The following is a 23702-nucleotide window of genomic DNA, read 5'->3' as shown; positions in this document are numbered from 1 at the left end:
TTATAAAAGAATAACTGAAAGGTAACGACTCATTACTTTCTAAATAATTATAACTGTAACATGTTATTTTTGAAGATCAATAACTTGTAACTGTAACTAGTTACTTTCCAGTGAAAAAACTAACTGTAACTGGATATTTTTACAAAGTAACTTTCCCAACCCCGCTGTATATCATCAGTCAAATATATAATCGAATATTACATATTGATACATGTTAAATATGCGCGTTAAATATATTCTGGAATGATACTGGAATATATTCTAATTGCGTGGTTGCAAGCGATTACGGATGTTTTCGCGGCGAACAAAAAATACGCACGCGCACGCGATCGAAGGGGGACTTGCGTAGCGGAATGGCGGAGGTCGACGGGAACTTCAAGGTGCATGCCGTGCGAAAAGTCGCCGTGTGACGCAAGACACGCTGACCTCAAATTTCGCGCACGTGCGCTTTCGCTTCATTAACCACTTTCCGCGCGAGTTAAAGAGTCGGAACGCAGCGAGAGGTAAGAGTGAGGTAGAAGAAACGAGGAGATTTAATATGGAGGACTCGAGGCTTGGATGCAGAGACGACATGTGCGCGCACGTGCAAAGAGAGATGTCTCGTGAAACAATGTGCATTGTGCTTAAGACTATTTGTGGTTTGTGAATTTTTGCGCGGTTGAAAAGCACGTCTCGGCCTGTCCTTCCGACGCTTCTCTCTAGGAAATGCAAAAAACATTGTATTTTTCGCGCGCGTTTTACATGCGCGTCCACGTGGAGAAACATTATGTAGATACGGTGCGCAATTTGCACCTATCTACCCCCTCTCTTTATCTTTTTTCTTAATTAGAGAGATAATAAATGCAGCGCTGCAATATCGCTGCAATATCTGTGCCTCTCTACATTCTTTTTGCTGATTATGCGTTCGCTACACTTGCGTGTCTCTAATTTTTGACGGATTTGAAAATTATTAAAACACCAGGACTGAGAAAAAGACTTCTGTTGTCACAACAAATGAACATTTGTTGTTTGATAATTATTACGGATGTAACAAATCAAATAGTTACTGCAACAAATCATTTCTCGTCATTTGTAATTTTAACAAGTATACATTGTTGGAGACGCAAATGATATATGTTTGTTGGATATATAACTTCTAATAAAAAGAATATCAACATCGTAATAGCGTAATATATAGTCCAGGATATAGTGTCCAGGATCTTCTGGGAACGAAAAATGTGAAGATTAATCAGATCAAACTGAGAGGAAAAGTCAAGTAAATATCATTTTGTAAAGGTCGCAATAGTTATTAAGTTATTAATGATTGAAAATGATCTAGAAAACATCTAGAAATTCTCTTAATTGAACAGATTCAAGATTCAGGGTTTAAAGTTCAATATACTCATATCTATCACTAGACACAATAGCCGTCATATAATTGCAGTCATTCTGAACAAAAAAATTCTTTGCCATTTTGCAACTAAATACGCAAATTTTCAAGCTATCAATTAAAAGAGCCTCTAGATGTGGTCATTTTTAATTATTAATAACTATTGCAATTTTTGCAAAATGGTACGTGATTTTTTTCAGTTTAATCTGATTAATTTTTTTTTCGTTTCACAATTTTTCGTTTCCAAAAGATCTTGGACATCCTGTATACATGCACATGACTCTTTATATGGTCCATATCCTGAATTTTCATATAGATAAAAGCATCTCTTAAAGTGATTTAAAAGTATTTTGTTCTTCTCTCCCTTCTCTCCCAATGTTTGATTAGATGTAATGGACTTATATTTGAATTATCTGGTAATTATGATACGAGTTAGTGTAGCATTGCATGTGTCGTTTCCTCAAGTATTTTACGTATTTTGCAGTATATTATTATTGGTGAAGAAGAGTTATATAATACAACTGATTTGCTTGTATATAATTTCTAACTTTTGCTCATATTCTGTATTGCCAACAAATAAAAAATTTATGATTTGTTGGATTAACATAACGATATCATTTATTCCCATTATAAAATTGTTAGTTAGTTAGAGCAACAAATCATAAGTAGCAAATCATTTGTTACGACAACAGAGTCATTTGCTATTTCACATTAACAACAAACCATTTGTTGCGGTTACTGATGTTTTATTAGCTCAACGAAACTTTTTCTCAATAATGCCGGCAAAGGGGGGAGGGAGAGAGAGGGAGAGCGAGAGGGAGAGAGAGAATGATTCACGCAACTTTTTTTTTTATTAAAGAAAACTTTAATAAAAAGGATTGTTGGAGAAACTCTTAGAAACAGAAGCACCAATTTCAATTAATGTTTCATTTTATCCTCTAAATTCCCGGAATAAAATTTCGTCCGTTAATCGCGGCTGTATAAGCGTCAGATGAATTTGACAATTTTCGTTTGCCAAAACTTCGATATTTGCATCGCATACTCGCGTCATTTTCTCCCAAAATTCATAATACGATTGAGAGAAAGAGGGGAATGGGCGGGGAGAAAGTATTCTTTTCTGATTCTTTCGTGGAACAACCGCGTTGCGGTTCTCCTCCATGTTGCGCCATTCCCGCCGGCGCTGTTGTTGCCGTTCGTTCGTTTATTCGTTCGTTCTCGAATGACGTAAGTTGACACATCGCGACTCCTCGTTGCGCTCGTCTGCCAGCTAGTTAATGCTCGAGCCAATGCTAAGGATCCCCATTGATAGGGGCCACAAAAGGCAAATGTCGCGCCGACACCCTTTAGCCCAAACAAATTGATAAATCGCGAACAGCGGATTCGCGCGCGTACGCGCCCGATCAAGTGATGCTATTGGCACCTCCTGCTTCCAAGTATTGAGCGCGTAACGCCATATATCAATTAATACATTTGTTCCCAAGAGCGTCTTTCTTATTAGAACCTCGAAGAAATCAATCTTACGCCCGCTTGCGCGTAAATTGACGCATGAACCGTCGCATGAATTGCGTGTAAATTGAAGTATTAACTCGCGCGGGAATTGTTGCATCATCCGCCGCCGACATCTTCGCGGTTTCTGCCGTCACAATAGCAGTCTTTGCTCCAACGAAGGTTCTAACTTTCGATTGATGAGGGAAACGAGGAAGGCCAATAAGGTCAAAAAAATAACCATTAGATGAGGAAAAAACTCGATCCGTAAAGCTAAAATTAATTATTAGCCTGAGTATATATTGCTGCGGCGTACAAGTCTTTATGACTTTTTATGATTAATAAACAGACTAATAAAATATCTTCGCTCATTATATCAGGTGTTCCGGTTAGTTTTGAGGGATTTTTTTGCAAAAGAAACACGTTTATTTTTGAGAGACTTTTAAATTATGTTCTATTCAAAATATTTTCCATCGCTAGCTATTTTCAGGCAACAAGTGAATTCCGCGATAAAAGAAATGTTCGTCCTTCGAAGCGATTCACTTATCGAGCCATTTTTGTACTTCTTCATATGATTTAAAGTGCTGGTCAGCAAGACTGTGCTACATAGATCGAAATAAGTGGTAATCGGAAGGAGCACAGTTTGGTGAATACGCGGCGTGTGGTAGGATCTCCCATTGCCAAATGCTGATAATGTATCCTTAACTGTTTGTGCAACGTGCATTGTCGAGCATTGTCGTGCAACAAAATCACTTTGCGTTTTCTTCGAGCTATTACTGGATGTTTTTGGTTTAAAGCATGATTCATATCGATTAATTGTTGTTGATAACGCATAGCAGTGACTGTTTGATTCGGTTGTAGCAATTCATAAAACACGACGTCTTTCATGTTCCACCAAATGCACAATAAAATCTTACTTTCGTGGATGTTGAGTTTTCGAGTCGATGTCGATGGTTGGCCACGACTTTTTACGCTTAGGATTATCATAGTAGATCCATTTTCCATCTCCAGTTATAATTTGATAACTGCTTTTTTTTGTGTCGAGAAGCAATGAAGTGCAAACGGTTAAACGATTTTGAATAGTCAATTCAGACAATGCATGTGGAACTCATTTGCCTTCTTTTTGAATCTTCCCCATTACGTGTAAACGACCTGAAACGGTTGATTTACCATTTACATTTAATGCTTCAACTAGTTCTTGAAGCGTTTGAGCTGAGTTTTCATCCAATAATACCTGCGATTCGGCGCCTTCAAACTTTTTTGGTTGATCTGAATGTTCTTTGTTCTTCAAATCGAAATCACTACGCCGATATCAGTACTCGCATGTTTTAACCGATAGAGAAAAGAATAAGTTTCAGAATAAGTTCTTGAGATGAATCGGTGGGCTTTAGCAGCCGTTTTCTCCGCATCAAAACAATAAAGCAGTAAATGTCGAAAATGCTCTTTATTATGCTTCCATCGCATAAAAAGTGTGGTTATGTTCATGAATGTATATTCCATATGTCCAATTATTTGTAGAAATGTCCTTTAAAATGGCGTATCAACTTTCAAAGTACCTCTAGTAGATTTGTAGCTATAGCCATCTATATTAAGCCCTCAAAACTAATCGGAACGCTTAATATTTCTGTGCCATCATATTAACGTCAATTTAGACCATCCAGAGATTTTGGAAATAATACAGATGAGAGATGGCGCCCATTACTTGTCTTACCGGATGATGAGGAAAAATCGTTGAATACTAAGCGATCATCATCAAAAAACGCTTAACAGTTACGATTGCAATGTTTAATATACCCCAAAAAAGACAAAAACAAAAAGTTCAAAAGAAACAAAAATAAAAAGCAAAATAAGAAAGAAAATTAAAATTTTTAATGATCAACAATGATTCTACGAACCTTGATCTTGATTCTATGAACCTTAATGCGTTGTGGAGGCTTTAAGCTACCAATAGTGATCATCTACTTGTTATTGACACCTACATGTCAGGAGTAATAAAAATCAATTTCTTCACTATAAGCTGTATTTATCAGTTTCATCTTAGGGCCAATATATTTTGCAATTTAAAATAACGTTAACATGATGGCAGAGAAGTATATAATGAGCGTGAAAATATTTTACTAGTCCACTTATTAATCGTGAAAAGCGCTTAGATATCATAAGGACCTAGATTAATAATTAATTGTTAACATTATAAATCGAGCTTTTCCTCACCTGATTATTATATTTGACGTTCCTAATGACTGTACGATACAAAAAAAAATTGTTTCTTGGAAATGGGGACAGAAAAACGCCCTTATTGATCTTCTCTTCAACGATAACATACGTCGAGATACAAACTGTTATGCAGAGGCGAATATATGCGTCCACGAATATTTCTGATGCGACATTTTTAGCAGCTCTTGCGCAAAGTGCACAAGAATGTGGGATGGCATTTCTGTTTTTCCAATAGTTTTCTCTCTCTCTCTCTCTCTCGTTTGCGCGCGCTTCTCGTTATTCCGAAATCCGAAAGTGTCCTCGATCCGTTTCGAGGAGAGATCCTTTCGCCGACGAGATACCGAGCGACCAGCCGGCCGTCTGTCCGTTTCGGTTTGACCTCGGACTCTTCGCCGGCGTGTCACGTGCGTATTTTTGCTAAGTCGAGGGATACATCACGTGATTATACAAATTTTGCGCGATTGTCGCTCACGCTCGCGCGAGAGCAGCAGAAAATGTCGTCGCGCTGCATATTTTTCCTCGCGAAGCGTCTCCTTGTACGAACTTGTCTCTCTCTTTGCCGATGACAAGGCACTCCTTTGTCGTCAGGTGAATAATCGTGGTGCAAATAGTGATAAGTGACGAAGCGAGGAATGAAATCGCGACTGGCGCGCTCGCAAACAGTCGTCGATCTGTTTAACGCTCGATATATCCTGGGAACGTGTGCGCGCCGGTTACTCTACCACCCCAAACTTTTACGTTATGTTTTATATATGTGTATATAATTCTTTATGTAATTTATATTGATTACGATATATTATATCCGAGATTTATACCTAGATCTAACATTTATATATTTTTATCTAATATCTCAATAACTTACTTCAAGTTTTTAAGACAATTTTAAAGTTTTAAATTTTAAAGAAATTGCACTTTAAAATTTTGAAAAAAATTACTGAGAAATATTAGATAAAAATATAAATGTTAGATGCAGATATAAATTTTGGGTATAATATATGATATCATAAATAAATTACGTAAAAATTATAGTATACGTAAAAAATACAATATGTACGTTAAAAAATATAGTAAATATAGTAAATTACGTAAAAAAATATATGTATAGAAAATTTTTTAAGTTTTAAATTTTAAAGAAATTACATTTTGAAATTTTAAAGAGATTACTGACAAGTGTTATTAAAAATAAAAATATTAGATGTGGATATAAATTTGGGGTATAATATATCGTAAATCACTGTAAATTAAATAATGAAATATGTACATCTACCTATACCTATAGAAAATTTTAAAGTTTTAAAAAGAAATTACATTATTTAAAGTTTTATTTTCTAAATTTAAAAAAGCTTTTAAGGAAATTAAAATTTTAAAAAAATTATATTTGAAATTTTTTATTTTAAAGAAATTAAATTACTTCAAAATTTTTAAGAGATTGCTGAAAAATGCTAGATAAAAATATATATATTAGATATAAATTATAAATGTTGAATATAAAATTTTATATTCTATACATTTTACTACGTTTTTTTTTATTATATATAATAACGAAGCATGCTGGAAGCAGCATTTATATAAATGACAAAATTTTTACGTATACATGTAGAGTGCAGTAGGAAGATTATTTCTTATGCAGACGTAATGCTCATGCACGACCACTCGTTGCTCGACGATCTCAATGGCCTTATCGCTCGCCGATGTACACGTCGTCCAAGGATTACCTCAGCAAATAAGGCTTATTGAGGGTTAAACAGCTGCGATATCTTCGATTGTCGCTCGCCCTCGCTGAAAAAGAGCACATGCGGTCGGTTAAAATATGCGTTCTCGCGGTTATCGCGCGCTCGAGTGTGGGCGAACTTACTTCATACACATCGATTCCTCCATCCTGGCGTTCGTGAATAATGAACGCATTTCCATGCTAGAGCTGCAATTCGCAAGGCATCGCCGCTCGCTTTCGCACGGCCTGTCAACAGACCCGTCGACGACGAAATCATGCGTTTCTGATAATAATACGCGTTATTAGCTCTTAATTGTCTCGTTATACGCTCGCTAGATACAGCTCTGGCGGTCGTTAACGCTCTTGATAACAATAAAGGCGTCGGTTCCCGACGGTTTTGTGCGAAATTGTGCTGCCACGAGCGAAAATTGCTCTCTCGAGAATCTATTTGCGTCTCTCTTTCTCTCTCTCTTTCATTGCCGAAGCTTAATTTTTCGTGTCAATCATCTCTCTCGCGTCGTTCGTTTCATTATACGAACACTTGTGAATTCCAAATGCGACAACGCGGCTTCTCATTTAGAGCAGCTGTAATGGCACCAGAGGGACTCCCCCCTTCCCTCCCCCCTCCCAGCTGCTTTTGTAAATCGCCGTGTGACGTGACGTTTAAAAGTGGTAAATCGAGATTATCCGATATCGATATCGTATTGCTTACGCACGAGACGACAGCACCGCATAATTGAACGTTTTTTTCTCGCATACTTATCAGCGATCTGAAGGCTGCGATTGCGATTTACAACGTAACGAGCATAAAACGCGCGTCAGGCTGTTTACGTTACCGAGGAATGAAACCGCGATATATTTGATTTATATCCGTCGTGGAAATTGATTTACAAATTTGTCAAATATATGTGCGCTCGAGTCTCGGTGGGTGTGCTGCTGGTTGCTTGTTCGCCGATCATTCGAAGATACTTTTTGAATTTTGAATGATGCTACAAAACATGTGATAATAACAATAATTTCACTTATCCGTTGCAACCGAATTTTATTTTCACAAGAAGCGATTTCTTTTTATCGCGCTATTTCGACGATGATCTTGTTTCCTACAATTGACGTCAAGTTATCGGCATGTTCTCTCGTGTTGTTCGAACGTTTCTGTTGTATTTTTCATTTTTTTTTCCGCGGTGGTAACAGCCGAATGTTTCGTGTGACAGTGCTTTTTCGATTATTGTCGTAGAATTTGACTCCTACGAGTGTTCCCATTCGTGTAAAAGAAACGACGAAACCGCAGCGAGCGAGCAATTGTTCGCAATGACGTAGGAACTCAATCACTTTCTCGTGTCTACTATTGGCCTTGACCATCATTAAAAGGTCGGCGGAACACACAAAAGTCTCTACTAGAGAACTCGACTGGCGATGAATTTTTCATCTGTTCGCTAAGTACTGACCCCCGCCTCATTTTTCATGTGGGAATATCGTACATAGTCGAGCAAGTGTTTTTAATTGCTTCCTAAAGAAAGGATCATGAAACTTCAGGATCGTTAGCGCGCGAGCCTCAAATTCGCACTGATCGCTTCTGCCGGGACATTAGGAGCAGAGAGCACGATCGTTGGTAATTTCAGACGAGGAGAGAAACAGACAGCGTCGTCACCGTTCGACGAGAAGAACGTATTTTTCTCCCTTACGTGTCGGCCGGAATTTTCATTTCGTTCGATTTGTACGCACGCGCGGTGGATCCGGTTGATCCTTTCGTACACGTAGCAATCGTCAGTCGAAGACGTGCAGGATACTCTCAGCCGACACGGTGCGTGCTATGTTATGTCAAGCGTAGGAATAATTTCGCGGGAATACGCGCGTCGCCTCGCGCATCTTCAAGGACACGCCTGAAAGTTCTACAGTAACTGCAGTACGTCACGAAGCGGAAACATTCCTTTTTCGCGGAACGCTTGATTGCGAGTCGCGCCTGCTGAACGAGCCGGTGTCAGATTTTCTTCTCTCGTATGCTATTCCTGTGCTTCGACTCGGGCGAAAACTCGGGTCGATCGGTGATAGTTGCTGAAGGGGGCCAACACGCGACCATACGTGTCCGCTTTCGCGCGAATCATCTATGTCCGGCCGTTCCCGACGAATGACAGTAGTCACGTTTTTTTCATCGCCTATAGCTGCGCTTTTTACGAGCGGCACCGCCAGCCAAGCACGTGTGATTGTAAAGCGAGGTTACGTAGAGACAGGATGCGTATACAACACCGTTTTGCGTATAGCGATACCGATGTAAGGACCAAGTCTAACGTGAGCTGTCCATAACTTGCGGCGGCCGCGCGTCGATGCGACCGCGGCAGTCGCATTCTACGTTCCAATTTCCAATGTCATGAACTTTTAACCGACTCAGCTCGCGCGATGGCCGCGATTCCGCATTGTCGCGCTCTTTTATGTAATCGCCAATTGTACAGAGCGTCCTGGATCCAGCGAGTCACTCGGAGTGTTGATGTAAGTGTCTCAGTTACTCTTAATTAATTACTAATTTTTAATAACTAATATTATTATTAACAGTTATTATCAATTGTTATCTAATAATTATTATCAGTATTATCATTTTAGTAATTAAATGCTAATTTTTAATAATTAATTGCTCTCGTAAATATTTACAAATTTCCTGTAAATAATTAATATCGAGTTTCTATTTAGCGAAAACAATGAGGGAATGGTCGCGTGCAAGTTTCCAGCTAGTAATATTGAATAATATCAAATAACTTTAATAATATTAGATAGCGTTAGGAAAGTTACTCTGTAAAAATATCTAGTTACAGTTTTTTCACTGAAAAAGTAACTAGTTACAGTTACAGTTACAGTTACTGACCTTCAGAAATAACTATTAGAGTTATAATTATTTAGAAAGTAACGAATCGTTTTTACTTATTTTTCGGTTATTTTTTTACAACAATTGTGCTATATAACTGTAACTATAACTACGTTATAAGTAACGAGTTGCACTCGTTGTTTTCCCAATCCTGATATTAGGTACCTTAAAAATAATATTAAATATCTCAAATTTAGTAATATTAAATGCCTTAATTAATATTAAACATCTTATTCATTAATTTGCAAATTGAAAGCTCGTTGAAGTTCATTAGAAATCAATGATAGATGAAGTTTCACCGTCTCCGTTTTTCGAGAGTTGAATTTCTGAGCGGAGCGATTCTTCGTAATTTGAAGAAAGATTTTCATGGTTGCTCTTTCGTGTTCTCCTGGAAATAATAATAGAATTTCAAATGATGACGACTTTATATAACATGCCTATGCATAGCTCTCTAAGTTGTTATCGTCGCCTTGGCAATTTTAGTCACCTTATCGTGTCGATTTTTATTTTGATATACCTCGGGCTCTCCGGTGGCGTAAACATACAATGGGAGTATCGGAATTATTTCGACGAGAAATAGCGCGTCGCACCTGTTTCGGATCGAAAGTCGCGAACGATATCGCACGTCATCGCCGTCGTCGTCGTCGTCGTCGTGCCGCGTGCTCGCGCGTCGGAAATTGATTCGTTACTTTGGCTGGCAGGAAAAAGGAACTTCAAGCCTCGATGGTTCTTTCGTGAGAAAAGAAATCTCGCTGTCGTCTGTTACGACGTCGCGTCCGCGATACGACGACGGTGCTTCATTAAATCGCGTCGCACGTGCATCGATAAACGCTTCATTTATGATAATGAGAGTCGGAATATAATCTGCTGCGAGAACAATCGTAGGTTGTTGAGGCGCCGGCAACGCAAAGTGCGACGCTCGCGTGCCGTTTAAGGCATCCCCCTCCCGCTACGCTTTTCTCCCTCCCCCTCCGTTTTTTTGAATCAGTCATTTTTGCCGTTAATCTTAGTGCTGGCCACTAGCTCGAACAATTCGTTCGTAGAACTCAGCGTGACTATCGTGACCTTGACATTTCCGAATCAGGAATCACTTTCCTTATTTTTTACTTTAATTGCAACCTGCGCAGAATGTGTGCATGCGCTATTAAAATATTGGGCGATGTCAACCGCTATGCATTAAGAAGTGACTACACACAATGCCAGTCACTTGTTTATATATCTCTGACGTATGTCCGTCTGATAATATACAGGGTGTTTCAAAAACATATGTGAGTCCAGAAACACTTCTCTTCCAAGTTATCAACAAGTTTTTTATCAAGCACATGTCCAGTACATTTTAGTCGCATTGTTTGAGAGTTTCTGAATAATAATTACATCAATAGATGGATTAGCAGAGAAGGATCCATTGCTTGGCTTGCACGACCTCCCTATTTGAATCCATTGGGTTTTATTTATGGCAATATCTCAAGACTTTCGTTTATGAGATTTCTATTACTACTCCGAAGTTAGTTATTCCGAAATCGTATTCGCCGCTCCCTGTGTAACAAAATATGAAATACTCCGAGAATTTTTTAACGTTTTCGACAATCCATGAGACGTCGATGCGACGCGTGCATTGATGCGGAAGGAAATCATTTCCAACAATTTTTTTTAACGAAATGTTCTCACCAAAAACTGTAAATAAAAAGTATTTATAACTTGGAAAAGAAGCGTTTCCGGATCCATATACATAGGCGCTGACTTAGGGGGGGGGGGGGGTAGAGCACTTTTGGCCCTCCCAATAATTTTATTGGAGGGGCGGTGCCCCATCAATAATTTTACCCTCTTTACTGGTTATTTAACAACCACAAATAATACAAATGAAAAAATATTACTCTATTCAGAGTTGAGCTGTTACTGCTTGTCAATGCGCAGGCTCAATTTCCCAGCAATGCGTACAAGGTTGAGTGAGAGAAAGAAGGACGGTGTAACATTTTCTTTTAATTCAAAATGTCCTAATTTATAAGTTAACTTTTAACATCCTATATAACCTACATCCTTCTAAATACTTTCACCCCTCCCCCTGGTGATGTAAGGACTAAAAAAGAGGTTATGACTTCTTGCCCCCCCAATATTTTTCTTAAGTCGGCGCCCCTGCTCTGTATGACCTCTTTTCATCATTCACAGAGTATGCTCTTAAAACTTGGCCGCCTATTTCTGAAACACCCTGTAGATATGAGCGATAAGCCGCGAGTGTAGTCTGGCGACTTCAAAGGTCTGGCGCGGACTTGTCGAGTGCACGCGCACTCAACGGCGGCGTTCAGTTTGCAGAAACGCGCTTGGCATCATTAGTCCCGTAGAATCAATTAGCGCGGCCGGCCTGCCGGCCGGCTCGCGATAAACCACCGACGAATACTGATAGCCGATTGTGTAATCTCTCTCGCGGCCGGCCACTTTCTGCGCGCGCGGTTACTCGAATGAACGGCTACCGTCACTGCCCAATGATCGCATATGACATCGAGACGAAAGAGCGATTACGTAAAGACATTGGCCAACTGGACACAGGTTGTCATTGTTTTCTCTCAATGTTCCACGAATTCTTCGGTTGACGTGAAAACGACTTTCATATCGGCAGGAGAAATGAAAAAAGTTTTCCTTTTCCTTTGCGTATGCAAAATAACTCGAAAGGCTCGCGCAGTTGTTCACCGCGTTTTTTAACCGCGATTTTGCATGGCTATTCCTAATACAGGGTGATCACAAAATGGTTCAGGACTTTAAGGGCAGATAATATTCACAAAATGGAAGAAAAAAATTCTAATAAACATGGGCCGATAAATTAGTGAACAATTATTAATTTTAATTAAAGTAAGTGACTTACTCGCTTCCGGCATTTTTGTATTCCCTGATGTAATTTGTCTATGTCATTTATCGGTGAAGAAAATATATTTTAAAGGAATCCTTAAGAAAAGTCTCTTCGCTTTTGCTTGGAATGTAAACAAACATCCATTTTCTTCTCATTTGTACACACGCTTCATCAAGCAATTGTTTGTGACGTATCCTCGTGAACAGCGAGGACAGCTGCTAGCTGCTAAAGGATATCACAAAGTTTTTACAGTACGGCAAGAATGACATGGCATTACTCTGATCAAGAAATGGCGGAAGTGCATTTCGCATATTGCTGTGCACCAGAAAGCGAGTAAGTCGCTTGCTTTAATTAAAATAAATAATTGTTTATAACTTCGACAATATTAACTTTTCAATTCATGTCTATCAGGACTTTTTTCCTCTAGTTTGTGGATATTATTTGTCCTTAAAATTCTGAACCCTCTTTATTAAATACTTTGTATATCAGGATTCGGAAATAACTCATTTTGTACTTGAATGAAGTTACAATTACAGTTATTTTTTTTTTTGGTAACTATAACTTAACTTTGTTCCGTTTTTTTCATCTATAACTGTAACTTAACTTAGTCGCACTTGTTTGATAACTAGTAATTAATTTAATAGTTACTTTATATATTTCAAACTTAAGTTTCTAGCAGATTAGCACGATAATGCGATGCTTGATATCCAATAAGCATACAGTTATTCTGGCTGCATTTGGAAAACGCGCTATTGTGTTATCTATCTTTATCGTTCATTAGATGTAAAACAAGGATAAATGACGCAATAGCGCTAATAATCTCTTCTTCAAACACAACTTGCATTTCTTAAAAAAAAAAGTACGCCTATGGAGATTTCCATCGCGTGTCGCGTATTCTCGTGAACGGTGAACAGATGCAGAGAGCTGCCACAATGTTTTCACAGTACGGTAAAAATAACATCTCTCATTCAAATAACATTCTATTATTCTAATTCTATTATTTTAATTAAGAAATGGCAGCCATGCATTCCACGTATGGCCGTGCATCAGAAGGGAGTACGTTACTTGGTTTACTTAAAATAAATAATTGTTTATAATTCCGACAATATCGATTTTTTGGGCCAAATGTATTAGGACTTTTTTTCTCTATTTTGTGAATACTATCTGTCCTTAAAGTCTTGAACTTTTTCTTCTAAAACACTGTAGATTTGCACATGCCGGTAATTGCAATTCTTTCTTTGCTGTTTAAAAATAGAGGTAATTATGCAGAGATAGGGATCACCTCTCGATTTTAATGATATTGAGATATGTTATCAAGGTCATTACCCTGAGTAGTGTTGTAAAGGTTTTTGTTGTAAAGTCCGCGCTCATTATTTATAACAAAGTTATTAATAAAAGAACTATAGTGAATAATATGTAATTTTTTAATACCGTGTATAAATACTATGCTTGTTACAGTCAGTTTGTTGAATAAAACATTAATTTCTGTTTACCTTCTTTCTATTTTGTTGATATTTCTTGTGATTTTAGATTGGTACTCTAGAGAAGAGTATGGTCGAGGCAGAAGTTTCGCCCTTCCCCCAGTGCCCCTTTTCCAGTCTAAAACTAATCCAATCTTACACAACCTCTGCTTTTAGTGACTATATAATATTTCTTCGTATAGTTTAACATATGCTTTATATGAAGAAATATTATATAGTTATTAGAAATATAGACAGGTTTAGGGTTCAGTTCATTTATATCTATTACTAGACACAATAACCGTCATATAATTGTAGGTTAGGTCATTCTGAACAAAAAAGTCCTTTATCATTTTGCAAATAAGTATGCAAATTTTCAAGTTACCAATTAAAAGAGTCTCCAGATATAGCCATTTTCAATCCTTAATAACTATTGTGATTTTTGCAAAATGGTACTTCTCTTCTCAGTTTGATCTGATTAATCTTCACCGTTTTCATTTCCAAAAGATCTCGGACACCCTGTATATACTATTTACTATATTATAATGTACATTATGTCGAAAAATTATATTTAATTTAAAAAAGTTTTTTCATTAATAACTTTGTAATAGACAGTGAGCGCGGGCTGAAACCTTCATAACATTATTCAGGCTAATCACCTTGATAACATATCTCAATGTCATTGAAATCGGGAGGTGGTCCCTATCTCTGCATAATTACCAAAATGTAGGTGCCGCGGACATAACTAGTGTTTCGACGAAAAATATTTTCTCAGTGAGACGAAGCAGCAAGTCGCTCGTTTATTCGATAACGATAAGATATCGGCGTTATACCGGAGGGAGGTACATCCATATATTCCACGTTGTCTGTGAGAAATATAGAACACGCACATGACCTCTCGATAAGGTCTTTGAGTTGTTACTTCATTGGACATTTTTATCGAGTAATTGATTTGATCGAGGAAACATCGCGCGACGTATGTTTGAAAAATCTGACAATTAATCGCGTAACGATTATGTGTATGTATGAAAGAGAAAGAGAGAGAGAGAGAGAGAGAGAGAGAGAGAGAGAGAGAGAGAGAGAGAGAGAGAGAGCCGTTCGGAACTCGGTAATAAATAGTGACACAATTTCGTCGCGTAAGTCTCGCGTAAGTCTCGTTCTGTCAATTGACCACCTGTCGAGTGTACTCCTAGGATCACAGAACCATCTGTTAAATACGCGACCGACTTTGGAGTCACAACGGTTAAACGCACACGTGAATAATCGCAATGAGAACGTGGAACGCGCGTCGCTCTCCGTTCCCATTTTTTTCACGCAGTGTGTGTCTCTTTTCCTCGCTTTGTCAGAAACTCTTGCCAGCATGCAGTTTTCTCCATATATTCGCAGCGCGAAACGGTCGAGCAAGAGCACTCGGCAAGTTGTACTTTTCTATTTTGTTAATGTATGAAGCTCTTATCGTCCCATTTATCTTATCAGATTACGGCCCGACGCGCCTCTTCGTCGGATTCTCATAGATATCACGAACGATTCTACGTTCGAGGAGGAGAGACAGAGAAAGAGAGAGAATGTGCAACGTCATTTCGAGCATTGAAATCGGATCGTCGTATCGGTCATCTCGGAGCTTAACGGCTAGTTACGTCGCCGGCGAGTTAAGTAATTGTACAGCGAACCGCGTTGAAACGCCTCGCTCGCGAGATATCTAGTCGCAGTATAAATTCTAATCACGTTTAATCCTTTCCCGCTCATTTTCCACGAACAACGCGTGCTCGCCAAGTCCATATGCGTGCAAACATGTGACGCGCCCGACCGATGCGCGCGGAGCAAACAGTCCGCTCTTGGCCGCTAAATTTCAGGTGTTTTTCACGCGCGGCAAAGTACGTTAAATGTGTTCGCACCCACGCGGCTCGCGTAGCACTGCCTCTTCTTACCTCCGTCGCGCAATCCTGTCTGTTCGAAAGAGGATGCGCGCAACCCGAGCAAAAAATTGTTGGAGCCATCCTCATCAAGCATAAGACCTCGATAGGGCTGAAAGTAGGATGTCTTAATGAGGGATATCTTATTATTATCACATCAGACTTCGAGATGGATCTTTTAGGGATATCTTAGATTTTACGAAATAAGGCTTTGATAGAGAAATCTGATGTGGGCCTTAGAAAGATTCTTTAAGAGGATGCTTTAGATATACAAAATCAAGTTTTGTTATAGAAAATTAATAGATTTGAAGCGTATAATAAAATTATCATAGTTTAGTATTCTTTTAGTAAATACGCTCTATCTGGTTTTTCAAAGATTTTTCTATTATATCGCAATTAAAAATAAATTTTATTAGTTTTATTAGTTGCCATATTCATTAGTTTCTTCCAAAGATTTTTCTAGTATTGCCTTCATTTTGAAATGCAGCAAATTTTAATAAAAACAGTAGCAGAATTTTTTTTATGTGTAAAAAATGCTATATTTTATTGTAAAGTATGCTATATTTCTTAAATAAAAAATTCTTGTTGTGTACTAACAAAGTTATAAAGAAATAAAGAAATTGTAGCTTAAATTTTTTAGAATGAGAAGAGTGAATATTTTTATTCAAGCAATCAAAAATATTTCCTTATAAGGCCCTATTAATATTGCCTTTTAAGATCTTGTTGATATTGCCTTATAAGCCTTATAAGATCTTGTTGATATTGCCTTTTATCCTCTATTAAGACCCGATTAATGTTAGGGAAAAATAATCAGGCTCTTAATAGAGCCCTATTAATTTTTCTACTCGGGAAGTAGCAAAATCATTAACCTCGTGCGACTCGCGCATGCGGAAAAATATTCTGCAGCGGCAACTGGAAATTTCCTGTTATTATGAGGTTCGATTGCAGTACCAGAAAATTCTGTTTCGCAAACCGAAGAACCATTCGCGTTAGCAACTGCTCTCGACTGAAGGGACTAAATTTTTCATCTCGGAAATATAGTTTCTGCAACAGAGTGTTCAGCTATTGTCACAGAAGGCGTGGAACTATATCGTACATATAAAGAGAAACAAAATCTCAGTTACCGCGGTCGAAGAGATTCGTTTGAAGAAGTTGAATGACGCTGCCAATGATACGCGATTTTCCAACCTGGCGCAAGTGTTTTCCCCTTCCGCTTATGTATGCTCTTACGCGTTTACCCGTGTGAAGAATGAAACTTGTACCCTTGACGAAATTAATATTCCGATGATATTTGCGAGAGAGAGAGAGAGAGAGAGAGAGAGAGAGAGAGAGAGAGAGAGAGAGAGAGAGAGAGAGAGAGAGAGAGAGAGGGATTGGGACGAGAAAGAGGAAGAGGATATTGAATGATTACATTAATGGAATCCCATTTTTAGCCTCCGCGGGTTTGTGACTAAATTAATAGCGGCATATACGTCTCCCGGATCTCGTCTCGGCGAATCCCTTTAATAACAGTGAAATTAGTAATAGCCAGTCACTCTTAAAATGTATTCCGCTTGTCCTAAATAAACGACCCACCTGCAAAGGAGCTCTCTACGCGTTATCTCGAAAGAAAGATCTCGTAATGACGAGAGGGTGATATTTCTCGTGTGTCACTGAGTGTCACGACGTAAGAAACCGACTCTTCCCCCCTCTCCCCACGCCGTTTCATTTTTATCGTGTGGGTAATATCGAGGCGACGCGGCGAAATTTTACACAGCATAAGAGGGGCGGGGGAGGAGAGCGAAAGAGGAATGCACACAGAGCGCTTCTCCTAATTTGCGTCAGCGTGCTAAAATATCGCGTGTGACCGACACAAAGCAGCTCGCTACGTGCAGTAGTAAATCGTGATTTCGATCGGACACACATCGCGGGTCTTACATACATTACTACGCATTAGGGCTTTACGGCGAAATTTACGATTTCGCTCGCATTGTTCGACCGTGACCTTTCGGGACGCGGCGACATCCCAACTCGTGAAATCACGAAATGTTTATTCGGAGGATAGCAAAGCGAGGAGAGATAGCAGGTTACGCGGTTTTTCTCGTGGAATATTTTTCACACTATGAATTGCCGCCGTCGACCGAGACGTTTCTTTTCTTAATTTTCGGAGTAACGTATTTCCCATATCGTTGGAGTTGACCGATTTTCCGAAAAATCGCGTTATCAGTTCTGCAAGAGAGAATCCAGCTTGCGTCCTCGCGGCAATTATCTTATCATTTCGATGCCAATTTTCTATTGTCTCGCGCCAGTGATGAAAAAGGGAAAGAATAAAAATGCAGCTCAGGTCACGTTTAGCTCGGATAAACGTGAGCCTAGCTAAATGGGACAATATCTATCATTGGCTGCCGCGCCCTTCCTATCTCCGGCCCTACCCTTTTGGTCATCATAGGGGGGTTGTCCTGGATAGATCCGAAAGTAGCCGCTTTCTAGAAGCCGATATTCCAGTATTGTCAGGCAATCTTTATTGGGCAGAGTCACGAACGGAAATCTGAGACCTTCTGATTACGCATCTGATAAGTCTCATGTTTCTCTTTATTTTCATTTATTAAATTTCTTCTTGTCTCACGAAATACGAGGTGTGCAAATTGGCATGAATCGTTGGGTCAGGATTAAAAGCAGCTTTGTACTGCGGATTGAAGTAAAAATTGCTCCGACTTAAATCGATTACTCCGAAAAATAAATATAAAAATAACTACGCAGTAATAAATATACTAACAATAATCAAGACAAATATCCCGGTAATGATAATCAAAATTGATATTTCTCAAAAGCAGCAAATATACACATTGACATTAAAATGTAAGAAAGAAATATTCTTTTATTTTTATTACTTTTTATTAGCGCTTAGTATGTTGCTTCACTGAAGCTTAAAGTATGTAATACTGTTGAAGTTAAAGAGAAAATATTTAATAGAAATTTTATATTATCCAAATATCGAAACGTAAGCATCAGCCATCTTACCTAGTTTCTGAGAAAAAGATGGCCACAGCGCCATTATGGGATAGTTGATCATATATATTTTATGTTAATATAATTACTCCTAATTATTACTAATAATAATATTTCATGTAAATATATATTTTATGTTAAAGATATACTTTTGCAAGACAATCAAAAAATTTGTAATTTCACATATTTTACTTTATAATATTGGATATATAATATATAATGATATAACATATAATGTTGAATATATAACTTATACAGGGTGGGGGGTTATAAGTTTACAACCCGAAGTGTGAAGGTAGATTGGGTTAAGACAAATATAAAAGTCTCATACCGTTTTGCGAGATTCGCAATAATTATCGAGTTATTAATGACAGAAATCTGAGGAGTGGGAACGCGCCGGCATAGATGATTGGAGAAGCGTTGCAGCTGCTTAGGCCGCAACGCGGCCCAGTTGACCCAGTAACTGTTGCCGGTGTGCGGCGAGAGGAAAGACAATGCTATTCGTTGTTTTATCTCGCCGGACCTACGTCTCGTCGCACGCCGCCAACAGTTGCTTGGTCGAGTGGGCCGCGTTGTGGCCTGAGTAGCTGCAACGCTGCTCCAATCATTCATCTCAGCGCGCGCCCATTCGTCAGATTTCTGTCATTAATAACTCGATAATTATTGCGAATCTCGCAAAACGGTATGGGACTTTTATGTTTGTTTTAACCCAATCTACCTTCACACTTCGGGTTGTAAACTTATAACCCTCCACCCTGTATATACTATATTATACAGGGTGTCCCATTTTAACTTTCACACTTTCATTAAAAAATCTCGAAAACTATGAAAGATATTAAAAAAAGCTAAAACACGTTTTTCATGATTTCGAAGGGGAAAGAGAATGGCATTATCAGTTTTTTATTTGGAAGGCATTTTCAAGGTCAGTTGAGGGTCAACTTAATTTTTTAAAACAGAAAGCCTAATTTTTTATTATATCTTCTTTTTCTACCAATTAATTTTAACAACTTTTGTTTGAAATATTTTTTTATTTGCCTAATATTTTTTGACACATTTAAGGAAAACTTGATAACTTTTTCAACATTTAACTTACGATATCTCGTTAACTATTCGTCGAAAGAAAAAATAGTATTAGACTCTTTTACTTTATTTACTATCAAGAATATATTACTATAACAGTGCCCTAACTTTTGTTAACTTATCGATTATTGGAAATTTCGAAATTATTAAATTAACAAAAGTTAGAGCACTATTATAGTAATATATTCTTGAGACTAAATAAAGCAAGAAAGTCTAATACTATTTTTTCTTTCGACGAACAGTTAGCGAGATATCGTAAGTTAAATGTTGAAAAAGTTACCAAGTTTTCCTTAAATATTTCAAAAAATATTAGGCAAATAAAAAAATATTTCAGACAAAAGTTGTTAAAATTAATTGGTAGAAAAAGAAGATATAATAAAAAATTAGGCTTTCTATTTTAAAAAATTAAGTTGACCCTCAACTGACCTTGAAAATGCCTTCCAAATAAAAAACTGATAATGCCATTCTCTTTCCCCTTCGAAATCATGAAAAACGTGTTTTAGTTTTTTTTAATATCTTTCATAGTTTTCGAGATTTTTTAATGCGAAAGTTAAAATAGGACACCCTATATATTATTTTATATTATAATATTGAATATATTGAATTTTACCTTGTAATATTGAATATATATTTTATAATATACAGGGGGGCGCAAAACTATCAATGGCACTATCAGTACTTATCGGTAGCTATCGATGGGAACATTATAAATTATCGATAATTACCGACTATGTGGAATATTAATAGTTCTCCGCCTGCAATATTGATGCTAATATACGTCGATTGTTGGCCAACTTACCCAAACTGTGACGGAAAGATGGCCATAATAAAAAATAAAAGAAAAGCGAAGACAGAAATAAAAATTATATATCACACATTACGATTGGCATGTTTCCATTATGTGCCTAACGTTGGCCACGACTGCTTATCTTTGCAGCCAGTCGAAAGTAAAAACATGATATTTATAATATTATAATGTTATTCTTTCGAATAATGTATGCATATATAAATTACTGTAAGTATTAATTATCTTTAAGAATGACTGCAAAAACGCACTATGTAGCAATTGTTGGAGAAATATGGCCACCTTTTTTATGTATGGCCATCATATCCGAGTTTATCCTATATATATTCTGAATCTCTCTATTCTGAACTCTCTGTTATCTCTATTTTATAATATACAATGTTTAAAAAAAAGCATTAGGACTTTAAGCGCAGATGGTGCTTGCAAAATGGAAGAAAAGGATTCTAATGGACATGGATCGGAAAATTGGTATTGTCGAAATTATGAACAATTATTTATTTTAATTAAAGCAAATGACTTATTCGCTTTTACTGTACGGCCATACATAAAATGCATTTCTGCCATTTCTTGATTAGAGTAATATAATGTCATTGTTGCCGTACTGTGAAAACTTTCCGATAGCTCTCCGCAACTGTTTGCCGTCTACAAGGATACATGGCAAGCAATTGCTTGGTAAAACGTGTGTATAAATAGGAAGAAAATTGAATGTTTACTGTTCTGAGTAAGAGAGAAGAGATTTTTCTACGGGGATTCCTTTAAAACATATTTTTTTCACTGATAAATGACATAGACAAATTACATCAGATACAATACAAGAACACTGGAAGTCACTTGCTTTAATTAAAATAATAATAATAAAATAATAATAAATTAATGTTCATAATTCTGGCAATATTAATTTTTCGACCCATGTTTATTAGGACTTTTTTCTTCATTTCCGAGTATCACTTGCTCTTAAAGTCCTGAATCTTTTTTTAAAACATCCTATATATTACTATAAAAGAGAGTTGTAGCCACGAAGAAAATTGTGACGAACCATTTGATAGTTCAGCTCATTTGAAGCTGACTCTTCGTTGTTGATTTTCCTTACTTTTAGCGCTCCGTGTGTGATGAAGGCTATTTAGAACAGAAAGAAGAAGAATAATATCACTCGACTCCGCGAGAATTGTTACGGTCGTCTAACGGCGCGGCGCGTTGCGCGAGCTGTTCGTTCGTTCGTTCGCCGGCTGGAGTCTCGCGACGCGCCCGCGCCAGTTCGCGTCGCGAACTATATTACGAACTTCGCGTGTCGCCGTCGCCGCTCCGGGCGACGATCGATTCGCGTCTATAAATCGTGCAATTAGGCGCCGACGAGCCGTCACTTTCGTCGCCGTTAGCAGCGAGTTGAGGCGTCACTCGCTCGCGCGAATTCACGCTCGAACGGCGAATCGCGCCGCGTCCGCTCGCTGTGCGTCTCCGCTCGGTGCTTTTTGTTACAAGCGGCTAGGGACTGCTATATTATCTCGCTTAAGGTATCAGGGCGAGGCGGTGTCGCTTTGCAAGGTCGCGATGTATTATGAATGCGTGCGAGGGCTAGAGGCATGCCGCTACACCATCATTATACGCCCGCACAATAGATACCCATCTATGCCTATGTGCGTATGGCGTGTTACTAGTTTCATCAACCGTTCCGCACAATGTGCCGTACGCATTTGCGCGCGCGCGTTATTTTTCAGCCGCGGCGTATTCGAATGCGCCCGCGGACTTCGGTAATTCGTCTCGACCGGATTACCGCTGCGAGTACGCAATACGTTAAGCAGGACTCACACGAAAGCTAATCTCACCGATATTTTCCATTTTAAGATATGCTACAAAGGGTGAGATCCTCAATTATTTTTTTTAAATACATCTATATGGGGTCGCTTGTAGTTTCCGAGATATTTGGCTTCGTAAGCTAAATGTTGAAAAAAATTACCAAGTTTTCCTGAAATATCTCAGAAAATTGTAGGCAAATAAACAAATGTTTCAGACAAAAGTTGGTCAAATTAAGTGGTGGAAAAAGATGATATAACAAAATATTGCGGTTTCCATTTATGAAAAGTGATGATTAGTAGAGTAATATCTTGAAAGTGACGTCATCTGTAAACAAAATGATATCGTTGCTTATGCCTCCCTTCAAACCAAACAACTTTTGTCAAAAATATTTTTTTCTTGAATGCTTTCTTGAAGAAATATTTTAGTGGAAACTTAAAAATGGGACACCTTGTATATCGATATCCTTAATTTAAATTATTATTAAACATGCATATACGAATATTGTATCCCATTGTAACTTCTAAGTTACAAATCGTTTCTTTTTCTTTGGAATAAAATCATTGAAAATTGTAAATTAATTGTTAATTTATATCTGCTTGAATTATTATTAATATAATAATAATGACCATTGAAGTTATTTATTAATTAATTTATATTTGGAGGTTAGCACTTGCTGTTTTTATGTTACATAATTTTTTTATATTCACGAAAAGAAATTTCGTTATAGAGAGTTTGAAATAATAGAGTAAAAATGGATTTTAGGAAACATATCTTCCGTGTTACCTACATTATTAAGGACATCCTCCTGAGTAACATTCGAGAAATTTCAGCCGTTGTTCATTGTTCATTCAAAAGTTATTATCAAAAGAGATTTCAACATCTCACCAATGTTGCCAGTTAGATACGTTGCGGAGAAAATACTCTGTGTACTTTCCCGTAAAAATCAAGTGGAAGACGACGTTGATTTAGAAGATATAATAAATTTGAGTTTGATAATTTTAATGCTTTTTTTTATGTATCACAAACTGCTGTAGAAACAGTGAGATTTGTACATGTCATACTAATCTATTTAGTGTTTTCTAACTAGAAATAGTTTATATATTTTATTAAATTCTTGTTAAAATTTTCCACCTTACTAAATTCATGAATCTACCATATAACAAAAATGAAAATATTGTAAAACTAAG

The 23702-nt window shown here is 37.6% G+C and overlaps 2 protein-coding genes across 5 annotated transcripts in view; one reads left to right on the top strand and one right to left on the bottom strand.

The window, feature by feature from the left end:
• Positions 1-23702, top strand: part of ATP8B (ATPase phospholipid transporting 8B) — a 123667-nt gene that overhangs the window by 3552 nt on the left and 96413 nt on the right. The gene's annotated exons all lie outside the window — the stretch shown is intronic.
• Positions 6602-22057, bottom strand: LOC109504479 (uncharacterized). 4 transcript variants are annotated; one of them, XM_019844494.2, is made up of 6 exons: positions 21812-22057; positions 16973-17111; positions 16718-16892; positions 15864-15960; positions 6924-7062; positions 6602-6847 (listed from the first exon to the last, which is right to left on the bottom strand). In XM_019844494.2, exons 3-6 carry the CDS (start codon positions 16733-16735, stop codon positions 6799-6801), a joined length of 303 nt encoding a protein of 100 aa, XP_019700053.1. In that variant the 5' UTR covers positions 16736-16892; positions 16973-17111; positions 21812-22057; the 3' UTR covers positions 6602-6798. The 4 variants fall into 4 exon arrangements, 3 of the variants coding, with proteins under 3 accessions (XP_019700053.1, XP_019700054.1, XP_019700056.1); XR_003113447.1 differs by lacking the exons at positions 16718-16892; positions 16973-17111 and having other exon boundaries at positions 6924-7025; positions 21758-22056; XM_019844495.2 differs by lacking the exons at positions 16718-16892; positions 16973-17111 and having other exon boundaries at positions 21758-22055.

Source organism: Harpegnathos saltator, unplaced genomic scaffold, assembly GCF_003227715.2.
Source record: "Harpegnathos saltator strain DR-91 unplaced genomic scaffold, Hsal_v8.6 scaffold462, whole genome shotgun sequence".
NCBI lineage: Eukaryota > Metazoa > Arthropoda > Insecta > Hymenoptera > Formicidae > Harpegnathos > Harpegnathos saltator.
This window is presented reverse-complemented; position numbering and strand designations above follow the sequence as displayed.

Bases quoted from the DNA above. Each gene is read 5' to 3' on its own strand.
- LOC109504479 (XM_019844494.2), bottom strand. The intron at 7,063-15,863 runs GTAAGAAGAGGC...TATTATTATCAG, and splicing joins GACAGGATTGCGCGACGGAG to AAACGCATGATTTCGTCGTC. The intron at 6,848-6,923 runs GTAAGTTCGCCC...GCTCTTTTTCAG, and splicing joins GAGGAATCGATGTGTATGAA to CGAGGGCGAGCGACAATCGA.